The following is a 15,600-nucleotide window of genomic DNA, read 5'->3' as shown; positions in this document are numbered from 1 at the left end:
CCTAGGAGACTGCAATTGATCCTGCGTCTATATTCTCTTTGCTATCCATGGAGAAAGGCTGATTTTCGGCAGTGTACTAATCTTTTTCTCCAGTTAAACTTTCACCGTCTGTGTTCAATAGCCCTCGGTGCATCTTGGTTTCTTGCTGCTTTGTCTCTTTATTTATCTCTTCCCCTCTATTATTTCATCCTACAGGTGGGATTTCTCCTTCCTCGGTCTCATTAGCAAGGTCCTCTAGATCCACAATTTGCACTTCCTCTTGTTGGAGATTCGACTCTTTTGAATTGGTTGCCTCTATGAAAACTATTTCCATTTGCTGCATGGGAGGAGTGGGCATACACTCTCTATTAATTGTATTTTTGATAACAAGAGAATCTTCTTGGGATGTGGTTGCAATTGAAGTCCTTATCTTTAGCTTCTTATGAGTATGACCATCGGGTGATGGGGCCTTCCTTTTCTTGGACTTCTTTATGGGTCTTCGTTCTATCACAACTTTCTTCTTTTTCCTTCTCAATGGGAGTTCTTCATCACTGTCCTCGTCTCCTTCATCCTCTTGAGCTGTAGTCTTTGCTTCTTCATTGCTCTTTGAAGAATGCGATTCAAGGTCTCCCATTAAGTCATACGTAAGTCTTATTCCTTCATGCATTATCCTTTCTGTCCGTTGACGTATCCATGCATTTGTATGCTTCTTGGGTCCCATCATTATCACATCCAAGCTAGTGACAAGATCCTATGACTAATCGATTGAGGTTGGCGACCGATCTTTGACGGATTCATACACATGGTGTTGCAAGCAATTCTCATCATCATCAACTTGATCAAGCGCCCAAGAAAATTCATATATCCTTGTTTGATTAAGACTCAATCAGGAGCATTCTCTTCTTCGAACATCAAATTCATCATTGCAATAGGCCCAATAGTCTTCTATATTAGCTTTATTCCTGTATTGCCTCATGCATGCCCTTTATTCCAATCTAGTAGGATCATAACCTTTTTTGCTTGTGGGTTGTTGCACACCATATCAGGGTAACTCATCTGCTGACTTTTCTGCTTGGGTAGAGGTTTGCATGTAAACATCCCTTTGTCCGATCATCATCAAATAAGAGACCCCTGCAACCTTTCTATCTCACCGTGCCTTCGTTGCCACGCCCACTTATCTGTTCACCTCTAAGAGGATTAGCTTATCTGAGGGATACTTGGGCAGCCTGTATGGGGAGCCTTCGAATCCAAAAATTCTCGAATAAGAGAATCTGGGGAACTGGATAAAACCATGCTCCGTATTGCTTGACCAATGCGATTGCTTGTGTTGAATATATATAAGAGAATCTAGCTACAAAGTATGACTTTCTTACTAAGTTGAATATATTTTCTTTTTGTTGCGCGTTTACACTATCTTCACCATCCTCATTGCAATCTTGTGCTAGCACAACCATTGGAAAAGTGTGACGTAGCGTGAGTTTAGTTGTGGCATATTTTCATTCCTCTTGCCGCCTTAGGAACCTAGCTTCTTTGTGGTATTACTATTTATAACTTGTGCTTAATTTGAATTTTCAGCTTGATTTCCTTCTTGGCAGAATTGAACAAGTTCTTTTCCATTTTGAAGATGAGTTCTTCCAAGATTTATCCTTGATTTGCCTTGTGCGTAGACTTTTGAGCGTGAATGAGTTTAGATATGTCTAAGTTAGTGATATTTGGTGCGTGAACGTCAAAGAGGTCTTTCAAGAGTTACTTTCTTGCTCCTAGGAAGTTATTCAAGTCAAATGTGCACTTTTTCCTAATGAAATCCTTATCTTCTCGCTCAAGTTTTGATAAATTTGGTTAAGTCCCGATGCATTTTAATGAAATTTGAAGTGTCTAGGTGATTTTGAGTGGAAAATTCATTAAATTCCTAATGAAAATCCATGTTCTAAGGGTCAAAAAGTCAAAATTCCTGATGGGAGGTGCTTTTCCCCCCACATTTCCGATGACCCATGATTTTCCCCCACTCGAAATCCTGATGGGATATGAATTTCCACTAGATTTTTGATGGACCCTATTTTTCCCCCATTCAAGTTCCTGATGGAGGGCGATTTTCCACCAGGAAGGCAAAATTTTGATTAAGTATTGGAAATCTGTCCTGATGGCCCATGTTTTTCCCTTGCAAATGCAGATGACTTTAATGTGGATGAAATTTGATCAATTTTAATGGATTTTTATGAGGATGATTGCCCTGATGAATGGCGAATTTCCCCAAATATGATTTATGATAAATGATGATATGGATTTTTATCCAAATAGGGGTTGTTTTTCCCCAAAAGGCAATTGTGATGCCTTGTGATGATTTTCAACTTGGATTTTTATCCACACATGGGACGTTTTTCCCCTAGCTAGCCAAATTTGAACGAAATTTGAAATATGTTTAATGCAAGTGGCCAAATTTAATTGTTTTTGCATTCGAATGATTATGTAATTATTTAAAACAATTATTGAATGATTTGCAATGATCATTTAATAATTAATTATTTGTCTAATGCAAATCGATTTTCCCAGGCAGGCTATAAAGGCAAAGTTTTATCCCAGATAGCTTGTGTGGTGAAGTTGCAAGGTAAAAACATGAATAAGTATGCCTACCCAACATTAAAATAATAATGTAAGTGCTGATTGTGACAGCTAAGTGGCAGATTGAAGACATTTTAGTGGCTGCTTGGAAGTTTCCCAGCTAGGTGATTTTGCCTAAGTGTCATTTTGACACCATTTTTTGAGTTGGAGTTGCAGATTGGAAGGTTTACACACCTGGGCGATGCCATTGGAAAGAGGTCACAACAAGTTTTGTGGCTATTCATACCACATTGGGTGATTTTGATAGGTGGTGCCACCATTGGAGGAGCTACTATTTTGTTTGGGAAGCTGGTTGCTTCACTTTGGGGGTGATTTTTGGTGATAGTTATGAGCTTTATTGATGCTAAGGGGCTGCCATTACACTTAGACATGAGCTTTTCACCATTGCTGGAACTTACCTGGGCACCATTGTTGGCTGAAGTGTGCATTTCCAGATTTAACTTTTCACTCCCAGCCATCTTCACACTTGGGCGATATTGTTTGGAAGTCATTTTAGAGTGGTTTGGAGGCATTTTTTGAGTACACCATTGCTTGTGTGAAGTTTGAGGTTGTCTTCAGACTTATTCTTCATTTCCAGCCACCTCTACACTTGGGAAATTTCTTTTGTGCATCATCCTTATGAGTTTTTTGGGCATTTGGTGAAGCTTCCATTGCTGATCTAAGTCTGAAACTTCACTTTCAGATTTGTCTTTAGACTTAGATATTCATTACCAGCCCTTTGTTTGTGCCTAGATTTGACTATCTTCACTTTGGGAAGGTAAAACCCATCAAATACATGTGTTTCCTATGATTGCGACAAGTTTAAATGACTGATTTATTGAAGTTGCAGGTTGTCTTCAGACATTGGGCAGCCATTGTTGGACCTTGGAAGGGTGTCTTTAGACTTCAAGAACTAAAAAATGGACTTTTCCACACCCTTTTCCAAGCATTTTCAGAATTGTGGTATACTTCCTAGCACTAATTTTGATATTTTTCTGAGTATACTAGGTTTTCTTCAGACTGAAACTTCTTTCTCAGCCACATAGTTGTGCCCAGATGTGACCACTTCTGAGTTTTGAGGGGCAAAATAATTCAAGTGCAAGCATGTGATATGGCTGTAACCACTTCCATCCATTGATTTGGATCATTTTCAAAGTGTCTTCAAACATTTTGGAGCCATTTTCAGACTTTCAGAGGGTGTATTCAGACTTCAACATTAGAAAATCAGACTTCGACCATGTTATGAGTATTTTCAGACATTGGAGGGCGTATTCAGACTCAGTCCTCAGAAAATCAGACTTTTATTACAACTTTGATATAAAAAATCGGTCACTTTCTGATTGTTTTCAGACCTCCAAGTGACATTTCCAGACCCAGACATTCATTTTTGGGCTCCAAATACTTGATTTTCTGAGTTTACAGGGGTGTCTTCAGACTTATTTATTGCAATCAGACTTATCCTAAGTCTGAAAGTTAGGTTTTCTTGAGGAAAATTTTCCAGATTTCCATCCAAACCTTAACATTTTCCAGAATTGGTGTTACAATTTTCTAATCGGAATTATCTGGACAAGTTGGGACAAATGTTGGGAACAAAGTCCCTATGAGGTTCTAATTTCCACTCCATCAAATGATGATGAAATCAACACAAAATTTTCAAGGACAATGAGTCTGGATGAGGGTCGGATTTCCATTTGAGGGCAAAATTACAACGCAAGGGATGAATCAATTCAAATTTGTCCAGATAGGCATCAAATTTCTACCAAGTGAAAGAATGGATAGGGATAATGTGGATGTTTTGAGAACTGATCCGTCCGTATGTGGATGGATTTCCCACCAAAGTTGAAATCAAGTTTATCCCATAGGTGTTTGATTCAATGCTTGTTTGTTTTGCAAGGCTATTATGAGGAAGATCAACACTTAAAAGATTGGAAGAGGATTTCGGGACAGGGATTTCCGAAGGTGAAGATGCGGACTAGATCAATCATGAAGAAGACTTCACCTTGATGATGAACAAATGAAGTAAAGCAAGTTCAAAAGATGAGAACAAAAGATTCCACATCAAGAAATGAGGAACTACATCAAGGGATTTCGGTATCAAAGAGCGGCAAGGAAGGAAATATTTCAGGATTCCAAGATTGGGAAAATTTTTGAAACATAAGGAGGGAACAGTTCATTGAATTTCCTTAACGTAAGGATAGAATGCAAAGTATCATAAGGAATTCCAAACATTATGAAGATGAAGAATGTACAAGGCAAATTGATCAAGTCTATAAGGCAAGCTTAAGTGGCATCCTAGTCACCATTTGTTCAATCAAAGGGTACCAAGTCAACATTCATTCAAGGAGGGAACAAGTGACATGTGGCACTACATCAAATATTATTTTACTTACCCTCGTTTCTCATTGGCCAATGTAATGGTGGTTGTAACAAACCCTAATTAGGGTTTATCTTGTAATCTTGGCCGTTGATCTTGAATCAATCTGAGCAATTCATTCCTTTTGAGGCTCTATATATACCCCATTGCCTCTAATTTGTAAGAGATATTTTTGAGAATTGTTGGTATATGTTGTAGATTTGAATACAAATCGTTGTTCGAATTGATGGTGATTTTTGTTGAAGTGTTGTCTTGCATTCAAGGTTCTCAATTCCTCCAAGTTAGATTAGAAAATTAGATTAGAATTTGCTTTCAAGTATGGTTAGATTGAATGAAGAAATTTGGTGAATGTATTTGTGTGGAATCCATTTATCCATACCACTAGCCTCTTGCTGATTGTAAATGCGCCCTGCGTGGTCAACTAGAATTTTATGAGCATAACTTCAATTGTTAGACGTCCATTGTTGTGCATTAACTTGAATGGTATCAATTTTTGATGGTAATGATCTTTGAAATATACCTTAGATGATTGCACTAAGCTTGTGTCAAATTGTTCGACTTGATGGTGAGACCTTGTGCCTAGTAGGATTCCATTGGATTTGTTCATCATTTCTTGCATTCTATTCTAAAGAATAGAATTCCTAAACCTTATTCTTTTTGTCCTTTTTTTTAAAAATCCTTGTTAGAATTGAATCAAGAACTTCAGTTCAAAATCCTAAGTCATCGGCATACCTATCCTAATCCATGATAAGATTGATTATTCATTTACAACGTAAGTCCCCTTGTGATTCCAGCATTATCACATCAAACCATTGAACTTATCCACACGTCAAGACTTGACATTTCGTAACCTTGGAGTTGTCTCATTTGATTGTGAAGCATAGCATTTGAGAGACTTTGTTCAAGAGAGGATAAGATACCTTGGTATTTTATTCTGTGTTTGCATGTGCATAAAAACACATCAACAAGTGCCAAAGTAATCATTTAGCTATTTGTTAACCTTGTCTTAGATTCAAGCTTCCACTACTACTTTGCCATTTGCTCGACATGATTCAATTTGAACAACCTGCAAGAATGATATTTGAAAAACTAGACCAAGACAAGAAAATTTTACAACTTGAGAGGAAGGAATTCAGTTGACTTTTAATAACATGACATGCAAAACCTAGTTTAAGGCACAACCTTTACCTTAAGCACCTATATAAGGGCTTTCAAAATGTTCATTAGATCATTCAATTCAAAGTGAATTTCTTCTCTACAAAAGGCAAAGCAGCGAATCAGATCAACATCAGCAGCAAATTTCATCATAAGGAAAGCGAACCTAGTCATATGAGCAGAGAATTCAATCATAAATACAGCAAATTTATCTAACAAAGGAAGCATATTAAACCTAAATGCAATTTTCTCATTGGCCAGAATAAAGTTTGTTATAACAATACCTAGTTAGGGTTTCATTGTAAAATCTTGGCCTTTGATGGGGTTTGATCTTGACCACTCATTGTAATGAGCTCTCTATATAAAGCTCAAGCTCAAGCTCTTCATTTGTAAAGGTTAATTGAACTGAAAGCGCTTCAGTTCAATTGTTACCCAATCATTGATATGCATTTGATTCATGGTGTCTTTGTTTGGTAATGGTTTGAAAATCATCTAATACCCTTAGAAGATTGCATTAGCCTTGGTGGAGTTGTTCTTGTATGGCAATACTAAGACCAGTTGAGTTTCACTAAAGTCACCCTTCATTCTTGCATTCTTAGGCATAGCTTAGTTTCTCTCAACCGTCATCTTTTGCAATTTTTTTGATAAACATCTAGTAGTAGTAGTAAGTGAACTTCATTGCATATCATTTGAAAACCATTCCTTGAAAGTTTAGCATCCATCCCTTGAGAAGTATGTAAGAACCTTGGAGTTATCTCAAGTGATTCTTGTGTGAATCTTCAACATTTTAGAGATTTTGATCAAGAGAGGATAAGATACTTTTGGGTATTTTAGTCTATTTTAGATTATGTCTAAAAAACACATCAATAGGATTGGCGCTAAAAGGAATTCAGGATATTCAAAAGCTTTCATAAAAAGAGAGGTCATACAATCACCTCAAGGCGAGATAGGCAAGCAAGCGTAGAAGGTCAAACTTGATGATCACACCAAGCTTTGAGCAAGTGACTAATGTTGAGTATCAAGAGATATCGCTCAACATCCCTTCATGATGATCTACCAACTACAAGTGCGAATTGAGGTGGCATCCTTGTCACCATTCCAACAATCAGAAGGTTCCACATTAGCATGTCTAGATGCAATGTACTTGACTCATCCATGAGGGCACAAACTCCAATGTACCTACCCCCATTTTCTATTGGCTCACATTTAGCATTAAACCTAAATGCAATTTTCTCATTGGCCAGAATAAGGTTTGTTGTAACAAAACCTAGTTAGGGTTTCATTGTAAAATCTTGGCCTTTGATGGGGTTTGATCCTGACCACTCATTGTAATGAGCTCTCTATATAAAGCTCAAGCTCTTCATTTGTAAAGGTTAATAGTTAATAGTTGATAGTTTAGAAATAGTTAGCAGTTCAAGAATAGTTTAGTAGCAAATAGCAGCTAGAGTAGACTAGGAGGAGAGGAAGAAATTGTTGCCAAAGTTGTAAATAAACTTCCTTTTCATTGAAGTTATGGTGGAATGTGTTGTTTCTTTACAAGTGCATGGTTTCTTGTTGGATCTTCATGTTAGATGATGAGTAATTAGATGAATGAAAGGAGTTGTGAATAATTAATGATGAAATTCATTTATCCACACCACTAGCCCCTTACTGATTGTAAGTGCGTCTTGCATGGTCAACTGGAATTCTCAATGAGCTTAACTTCAATTGCTATTCACACTTGGATATGCATTGCCTTGATGATTTCTTTGTTGTTGATAGTAATTTAAACCATAGTAGCAAAAATCGTTTAGGGAAAAATCGGATTTAAAAAAAAAAAACATAAAAAATTGTAGAAAAAGAGACAAAAACTATTTTTTTAAATAACTTCAGGGCATTCCATAGCATAGAGATATAAAGAGCAAATAAAATAGAGTTTAACCTGTGAATTGCAGAAAATATTTTTTTCTTTATATTCATATTACTGATTGCATGGGCAAATAATCAGTTAAGTTTTTAAAAGGGCAGTTACCAAATACATCAAATAGTTGTCTAAGTCGGATCAAATATTAACCAAGTCTATGAAGTAACGAAGATCAAAAGTTAACAGACAAATAGTAAAAGTGAAAACCATTTTGAAGTGATCCAAGAATTTCATTGTGATTGAGGCAAGAAGTTTTGTAGGGTTAATTCAATATTTTAGAAAGCTTATCAAATCATGTTCCACAATTGCAGTGCTTTATATCATAGTAACAAAAATCACTTGGGGAAAAAATCGGCAAACCAAAAGTATAATATTTAAAAAAAAAATGGGTAAGTAATTGGATTTTAAAAAATTGTAAAAATTTGTAGAAAAATAGACACAAACTACTTTTTTATTTAAAACTTAAGGGCATTTCCATAGCATAGAGATATAGAGAGTAAATAAAATAGAGTTTAACCCATGAATTGTAGAAAAAAGATTTTGTTTATATTCATGTTGCTGATTACATAGGCAAATATTCATTTAACTTTTTAAAAGGGCAGTCACCAAATACACTAAATAGTTGTCTAAGTCTGAGATCAAAGATTAGCCAAGTCTATGAAGTAGCTAAGATCAAAATTTATCAGACTGAGAGCCAACTATTGTTAGGAATTTATTAAAAGTGGAAGCCATTTTGAGGTGGTTCAAGACTTTCATTGTGATTGAGGCAAGGATTTTTCTAGGGGTATTAGCTAAGTCTATGAAGTAGCTGAGATCAAAATTTATCAGACAAAGATCCATCTATTGTTAGGAATTTAGTAAAAGTGGAAGCCATTTTGAAGTGATCCAAGACTTTCATTGTGATTGAAACAAGGAGTTTAACCCATGAATTGTAGAAAATAGATTTTTGTTGTTTATATTCATATTGCTGATTACATAGGCAAATATTCATTCAACTTTTTAAAAGGGCAGTCACCAAATACACCAAATAGTTGTCTAAGTTTGAGATCAAAGATTAGCTAAGTCTATGAAGTAGCTGAGATCAAAATTTATTAGACAGAGATCCAACAATCGTTAGGAATTTAGTAAAAGTGGAAGCCATTTTGAAGTGATCTAAGACTTTCATTGTGATTGTGGCAAGGAGTTTTCTAGGGGTAGTTCAATATTGAGAAAGATTATCAAATCATATTCCATAGTTGCAATGCTTTATATTCCCTAATGGCAATTGTTAAGTCTTTAATATGGGGTAGTATTCAACAAAAAGGCATTTGTTTAGCTGAAGTAAAAGATTAGCAAGCCACTAGTTTTGGCAATACCTAGCTTGCAACTACTATTTTACGTAGAGACGAGTTATAATGATTGTGTTGGAGGCTCTTTTATTACAACTATGTAAGCTTGTTTGTTGTCATTCGGGTTTATTTCGTGGAGCACTTTAGATATATTGCTCACATAATGAATTGTATGTCTTTGTTTGAGCAAAAATTAACTCCATCAATTATAAATTAAAAATCATATATCTATATCTACATATATTAAATATGTCTTTGAATGTTTAGTGTTGTGGTAGAAAAAATCCATTGGTGAGGTAGCCATCAAGGTTCAAACCCCTATTGGGCCATTGAGCTCGTGGGCTTTCTACCTTTGTTGGGTCATTGAGCTCGTGGGTTTGAACAAGTGAAGTGTGGGGAATGATGAACCCCCTGAAAATGGACAAAATAACAAACTTTTTCAATGTTGATTCCACTTTGACTCTGATTTTGTCTCAAACCAACCCTATTTCTAAGCAATTCAGTAATTTCACACGTTTTTCTAGGGTTTTGCAAATTTTTACAATGATTTTTTTCACTTTTTTGCCATTTTTTGGGTTTTTAACATGATTTTAACGTGATTTAAGTGCAAAAAATATTTGAAAATTGGGTCAATGCTTGGTCAACGATTTTTTCATGAATCGGGATATTTTCGGGGAATAAAACGGCTACCTCCAAGGTTCAGGATTAATCGGGTTTTTGTAGACTATTGCTTCATTGATTTAAACATCACATGCCTACCTCAGGAGATCGCACTAGCTTCGTGGAGTTCATTGGTAGCAAAGCAAAGCTTGGTTGAATTTCGTCTAATCGTTCATTGTCTCTTGCATTCTTAGGAGTAGCGTAGTCTTCCTAAACCCTATGCCTTTTGCCCTTTTTTATTCTCCTCGCAAGTAGATAGAGTCAAAGTTCCAGCAATTCAAGCATTCAATTATTCAGTGTAAGGCCACTTGAAGAAACAACATTCACAACAACCAACTGTGCTTATCCACAAGTCGAGACCCGACGTATCAGGAACCTTGGAGTTGTCTCATTTGATCACGAAGCATAGCATTTGAGAGACTTTGTTCAAAAGAGGATAAGATACTTTTGGGTATTTTATTCTGTGTTCGCATGTGCCTAAAAAACACATCAACAGGGTGCCTATATTGGTACCAATAGAGAACAATCTCCTCTTTGGACAGCAATTTGATGCACAACAAATAACATTGATTTGATAACATCATTTTTTCTATCTTCTTCATTAGATTGGTGGGCATTTTTACCCTTTTCATGTCTTCACTCTTCTATGGCCATCATGGGACATAATTACAAACATTACTAACTAGCAAAGTCTAGTTCTTTGTCTAGATGTAAAAAATTCCTAGTACTGAGGAATTTATTAGGCTGTCTTGCTTCTGATAAAGAACTTCACCTTGGTGGTGCTCTCACTTCTCTTCGTTTTTCATCTTTCCCCTTAACAAATAATCTTGGCCGTAAGTGTCTCCCAGCTTCTTTCTATCTCTTTTCTTCATCTCTTTCCAAGCAACCTGACAAGTTATTTATTGTGTTCACTTGGATACAGCTGCATCTTTGGTTTACAAGGTGCTTGTTTGGTCATTTGCTTAAGCTTTCAAGCATCCCCTGGTTATTATGAATCTTTAGCTTTCTGTCTCCCTAATAGATTTTCTTTGGTCATCAAGACCTAATTTAGCCTTTATCTCGTTGACCTCTTTTACTAGATAAATCCACTCTAGGTAGACAACTGCAAATAAGGTACATACTAGCACACACCATTTCCAGCTTTGTATAAGATACATCCACAACCATATCGATTTGCCCTATTATTTACTAGATTCAATTTGAGAGTTGATCTTGTCCGAAATTTCTCCTTGAGTTTTTAAATTTGCATGATTAGAAGGCATAGGTTGTAGCCTGTTACTCATATCTGTACCTCAACTCATACCCTATCTTGGTTGTCAAAAGTAACATTCAACCTTGAATGAAGTGTTTCTTTTGGTCATAGATTAACAGAAAATTATTTGATGTGTTGTTTTACTTCAGTAAGTTAAAATTCTAAAATAATAAACTTTCCATGACCATTTTGCCAAGATAATGAGGAAACGTGATGGCATCGTGGTTGTGGTGAAGAAGCTGGCTGAGGCAAACCATTTTATACTTGTCATAAAATACATTGTGGGGCTTCATGGAATTTTTTAAAAACAATATTTTATTTACAAGGCTGAAGTTCAATAATTTGGAAAAATCTTTTTGTTACCAAATTTATTATGCAAATAGCAAGAGAAGTAATGTTTGTTGAATGTGATGGACTTGAGTGGTTAAAGCAAATTGGCTCTCAGTGGATCCATGCAGTCTAACCCCAGTAGATATGATAAATGTAGAAATTGGGTAAAATGCCACGTCCAACAAACTATAATGTGTACCTGGATGGACAAGGCCAGGTGTGATTTTGGGTGACTTGGACACGAGATACCCCTTGTATATGGTTTCTAAGCCAAAGATTGCCTGGGAATTTGCCAAATAAAAGTCTGCAATTGGGGATTGTGTACTTCTAAGAATGAAATCAAATTGATACTCATTGAGGTTGGGAAAATACAAGAAGCTGGCAATAATATGTTGTTGGCTATTTAAACTCTTAGAAAAAAAGACAAGTGAATTGCAAATGGACTCTTGCATTACCACCTTGCACTAGAGTGCACTTGAGAACTCACGACATGTTCTTTGTTTTATCATTGAAAGAACATGCTTGTGATTTTTTCTTTTGTGATCTAGATTGAAACAATGGTAGAGTTTAAAGCATAGTTCCATGGAGTTTCCCAACAATGGGATGCAAGGATGGGTTTTTGGGATGCAGGGACTTAGGGCCTAAGTTTGGGGACGGCAGTTGGGGGTGGGGAGTGGGGAGCAATGCTGAAATACATATAGTACCTGAAATATATAGTTATAACAAGATGTATAAGAATTACAAATGAAAATTTGACAAACTAGTTTCAAACATTTGAATTTTGAACTAAACATTAACTTGGCATCACTCCTCTTCTTGCTCTTCCTCAATCCTCTTGCTCTTCACTTGCACTCTTTCACCTTACACTTGCAGCTCTTACTCTCACACTCACACTATTAGCTGCTTGTTGATTTGTTTTTGTGATTTTAATTAGGAATAGGAAGTAGTTTTATAGAGCTTGTGGGGTTTGAGTGGGGCCATTAGGGTTTGGCCTTGGGTATGGATTTCAAAGAAAACTTTGATTTTTTATTTTGAAATGCTTTTGGTTGTCTGGCCATGGTAGATGCTTGGGCATACTTGAGACAGTTAGGAGACTCATACGAGTTCCTGGACATCTTGAGGATGTTTTGACGCCCCTAGCAGCCCTACGGCATTTTTGAGACAATGACATTGGTTGCGGGGGGACGTCTCCCTCAAGTTCCCATGTCTTGGAGACGTCCCCTTGTGGAAACATGAGGTCTTTTTTTGAAGCGGGGAGGGATGCATCCCTGTGGAATACTGGTTTCAAGTACCTCATTCATATCTGAAGACTTGGACTATAAGATCACGATTTTGTCAAATCAGACCATAATCTTGCTAAATGTCTGATGAGGCATTGTGAAGGAAATGCGTTGGGAAAAAGTGGATGAATGACATCTATAAAGCCCGATGAGTGAAGAGGGCTCTCTTAGAAGAAGAAGGAGACAAAATACCCTTATTTTTATGTGTCAATGTTAAGGCATATATAGAATATGTATTTTATGTTAAAATTCTGATTTTAAAAAGGATATTAAATGCAATTCCCTATTATGTAAGCAAGATGTGCTTAAGTATGTTATAAATTTAATGAAATCTGGCTTTGTTATTTTATCAGTTTTAACTTTTAAGCCATAAACAGTGTAATAGATAGAAGGCCATTAAATAGTCTATGGAAGCTCAACTTATAGTTCACAACCAGTAACGAGACAAACTGTAAATACTCCATTTATACTGGTAGGTTTTGAAACTGTAACCTGGGCATGTAACTGGTTTTTGATGAGAAAATATAATTGATACATTTCAGAGCTAAATTTGATCACCTTTGATAGTGACTACAAGACTTTTTCACTGCGACAATTTATAATTTGTTTGAGAGAGGTTATGTTCCTTGTCATCCCATGAGTAGAATATGTGGCATGATCGGAACAAATGTAGCGCATTACACAGGAAGGAGATAATTAGCATGCAAACTGTGGTTCATTAATGGTGAAGTCTCATTCTGTACTTGTAGGAGTAAATTTACAGTCTCAATCTGTTTCAATTAGCCTGTGAAATATCCTACCCCAGCTTGCCTACTCTTACCTCATTCCATAGGCATTCTCGCTGATTCTCACGCTTTGAGCCTCACCTCACACTCCTACCATCTTGGAACTCTGTAATTTTACTTTTGAATCCTATCTGAAAACTGGAAGAAATATAGGTAAATATTTCTGGCAGTTAACGTGGTTCATCTCCGTGCAGGTTGTTTGGAGAGTGGTAGATGATTTGCTCTCATATAGAATGTATCCAGTGTTAAGAGATTTATGTATTTTTAATGTTCCCACAAGTAGAATGAATGATTTCTGTGCAAAGCGTGCCACACAAATATAGTGGAATTTCTATCAGCTTTAATTCTTACAGGTCTACAGCAGGACATGGTGTCTCAAGATGTGGGAATGATGGAAATTAATGTTCAAGCATATAATAAAAAATGATAAAAAATTAGGTACATCGATATGTGATCTATAGTCTTTGTTGATGTGCTATCATGTTTTGAGCAGTCTGACACCATTGTGGCAGGTGCATGCATATGAAAGGATGAATAGAGTCTACAACTATACTTTGGATCCATGTGCTCCCTTGTATATCATAGTAGGAGATGGTGGGAACATCGAGGGTATTGACACAGACTTTGCAGATGATCGAGGCAAGTGCCCCAACCAAGAGGACAACAAACCTGAATTTGGAGGTGTATGCCACATAAATTTCACTTCGGGTCCTGCAGAAGGTAAATTCTGTTGGGACAAACAACCAGAATGGAGCGCATATAGAGAGAGTAGCTTTGGACATGGCATACTTGAGGTATGTCATATAACTTGTCTGTGAAATTTGACAATTGTTTATGCATGCAGCTTTGACCATATTTTTGGAATTCAAACTATGCTTTGTGTGTTGATTAGATTTTTTTTTATCATGGTGATCTCATGTGTTTGTAGGTGTTTAATTCTACACATGCCTTGTGGACGTGGCATAGAAATCAGGATGCATACGAAAATGATGGTGCTGTTGGAGATCAAATATTCATTGTGAGACAGCCCGAAATCTGCCAGCCTCATCAGAATTTGAATATCCAAAGAAGACGAGACAAATAGCTCACCAATAATATTTTATATTACAACCTTATCATCTACTTTGTGGCACATTTCTTTGAATATGTTTCCTTTATACCTCAATAATATCATTACCATAACAATAAACTGTAAACGCTAACCGTGAATATCATGGTTCATTGTATATTCTTAATGCGGATGAACAAATCAATTATTCATTCTTGTAATTGATTTCTGAAGTTACAATGGGAAAGCGCATTTTTGTTGCATGGTTAGACAGATTTTAGTAATTTTCCCTCGACCAAAACAATCTTATGGGGATCCAATAATACAAAGGATTGTTGAAGAAGAAATTGTTGAAAGAGGAGATTAAGGAGGTTGAAGTTTGAGTTCGATTCTCTGAGGTTGATCGTCATTGTTAATTCTGAATAGGGGTTTCTTTTTATCAATTTTTGTTTCTTTAAAGCTGGGTAGACATTAAAATCCTCTATAGACTGTCCAATTAGTTTGCTTAAATGTCTCTACCACATGAGGTTAAAGTAGACATTTTCTCTTCTCATCATTTCAACAATGAAGTATTTTTACTTCCTTCCAAGTTGCTTTGTCCACATGGTTAGGTTGATTTTTTCTCTTACAATTTTTTTTTTAATTGATTGATATTTGGAAATTCATGGATTTTGTCCAAATTGTAATATCTTTATCTTTATAGAATCATAAAAGTTGAAAAAGTGTACCTAAATAACCAATATATATGGCTGCAAATAACAAAAAATGATGTAATGTTCAGATAGACTGCTAGCTATTTTGCTTCGAAAAATTCAAAGATCTAAGAGAAAAAATTTGGATAGTGAAGACCCATATGTCTTATTAAAGAAAAACATTTATATGTTCAACACGTTGGGGGAAATAGTTTC

General features: G+C 36.1%; 1 protein-coding gene across 1 annotated transcript in view; it reads left to right on the top strand.

Annotated features, from left to right (window-relative positions):
- LOC131069696 (purple acid phosphatase 23) overlaps nt 1–15,075 on the top strand; it is a 49,282-nt gene extending 34,207 nt beyond the window's left edge. The window contains 2 exon segments of the mRNA XM_058005222.2: nt 14,157–14,438; nt 14,573–15,075. Of these exon segments, the coding sequence (XP_057861205.2) occupies nt 14,157–14,438; nt 14,573–14,728 (438 nt within the window). The 3' untranslated portion in view covers nt 14,729–15,075.
- The last annotated feature ends 525 nt before the right edge of the window (nt 15,076–15,600 follow it).

The sequence above is a fragment of the Cryptomeria japonica genome, chromosome 11, assembly GCF_030272615.1.
Source record: "Cryptomeria japonica chromosome 11, Sugi_1.0, whole genome shotgun sequence".
In the NCBI taxonomy this organism is placed as follows: domain Eukaryota; kingdom Viridiplantae; phylum Streptophyta; class Pinopsida; order Cupressales; family Cupressaceae; genus Cryptomeria; species Cryptomeria japonica.
This window is presented reverse-complemented; position numbering and strand designations above follow the sequence as displayed.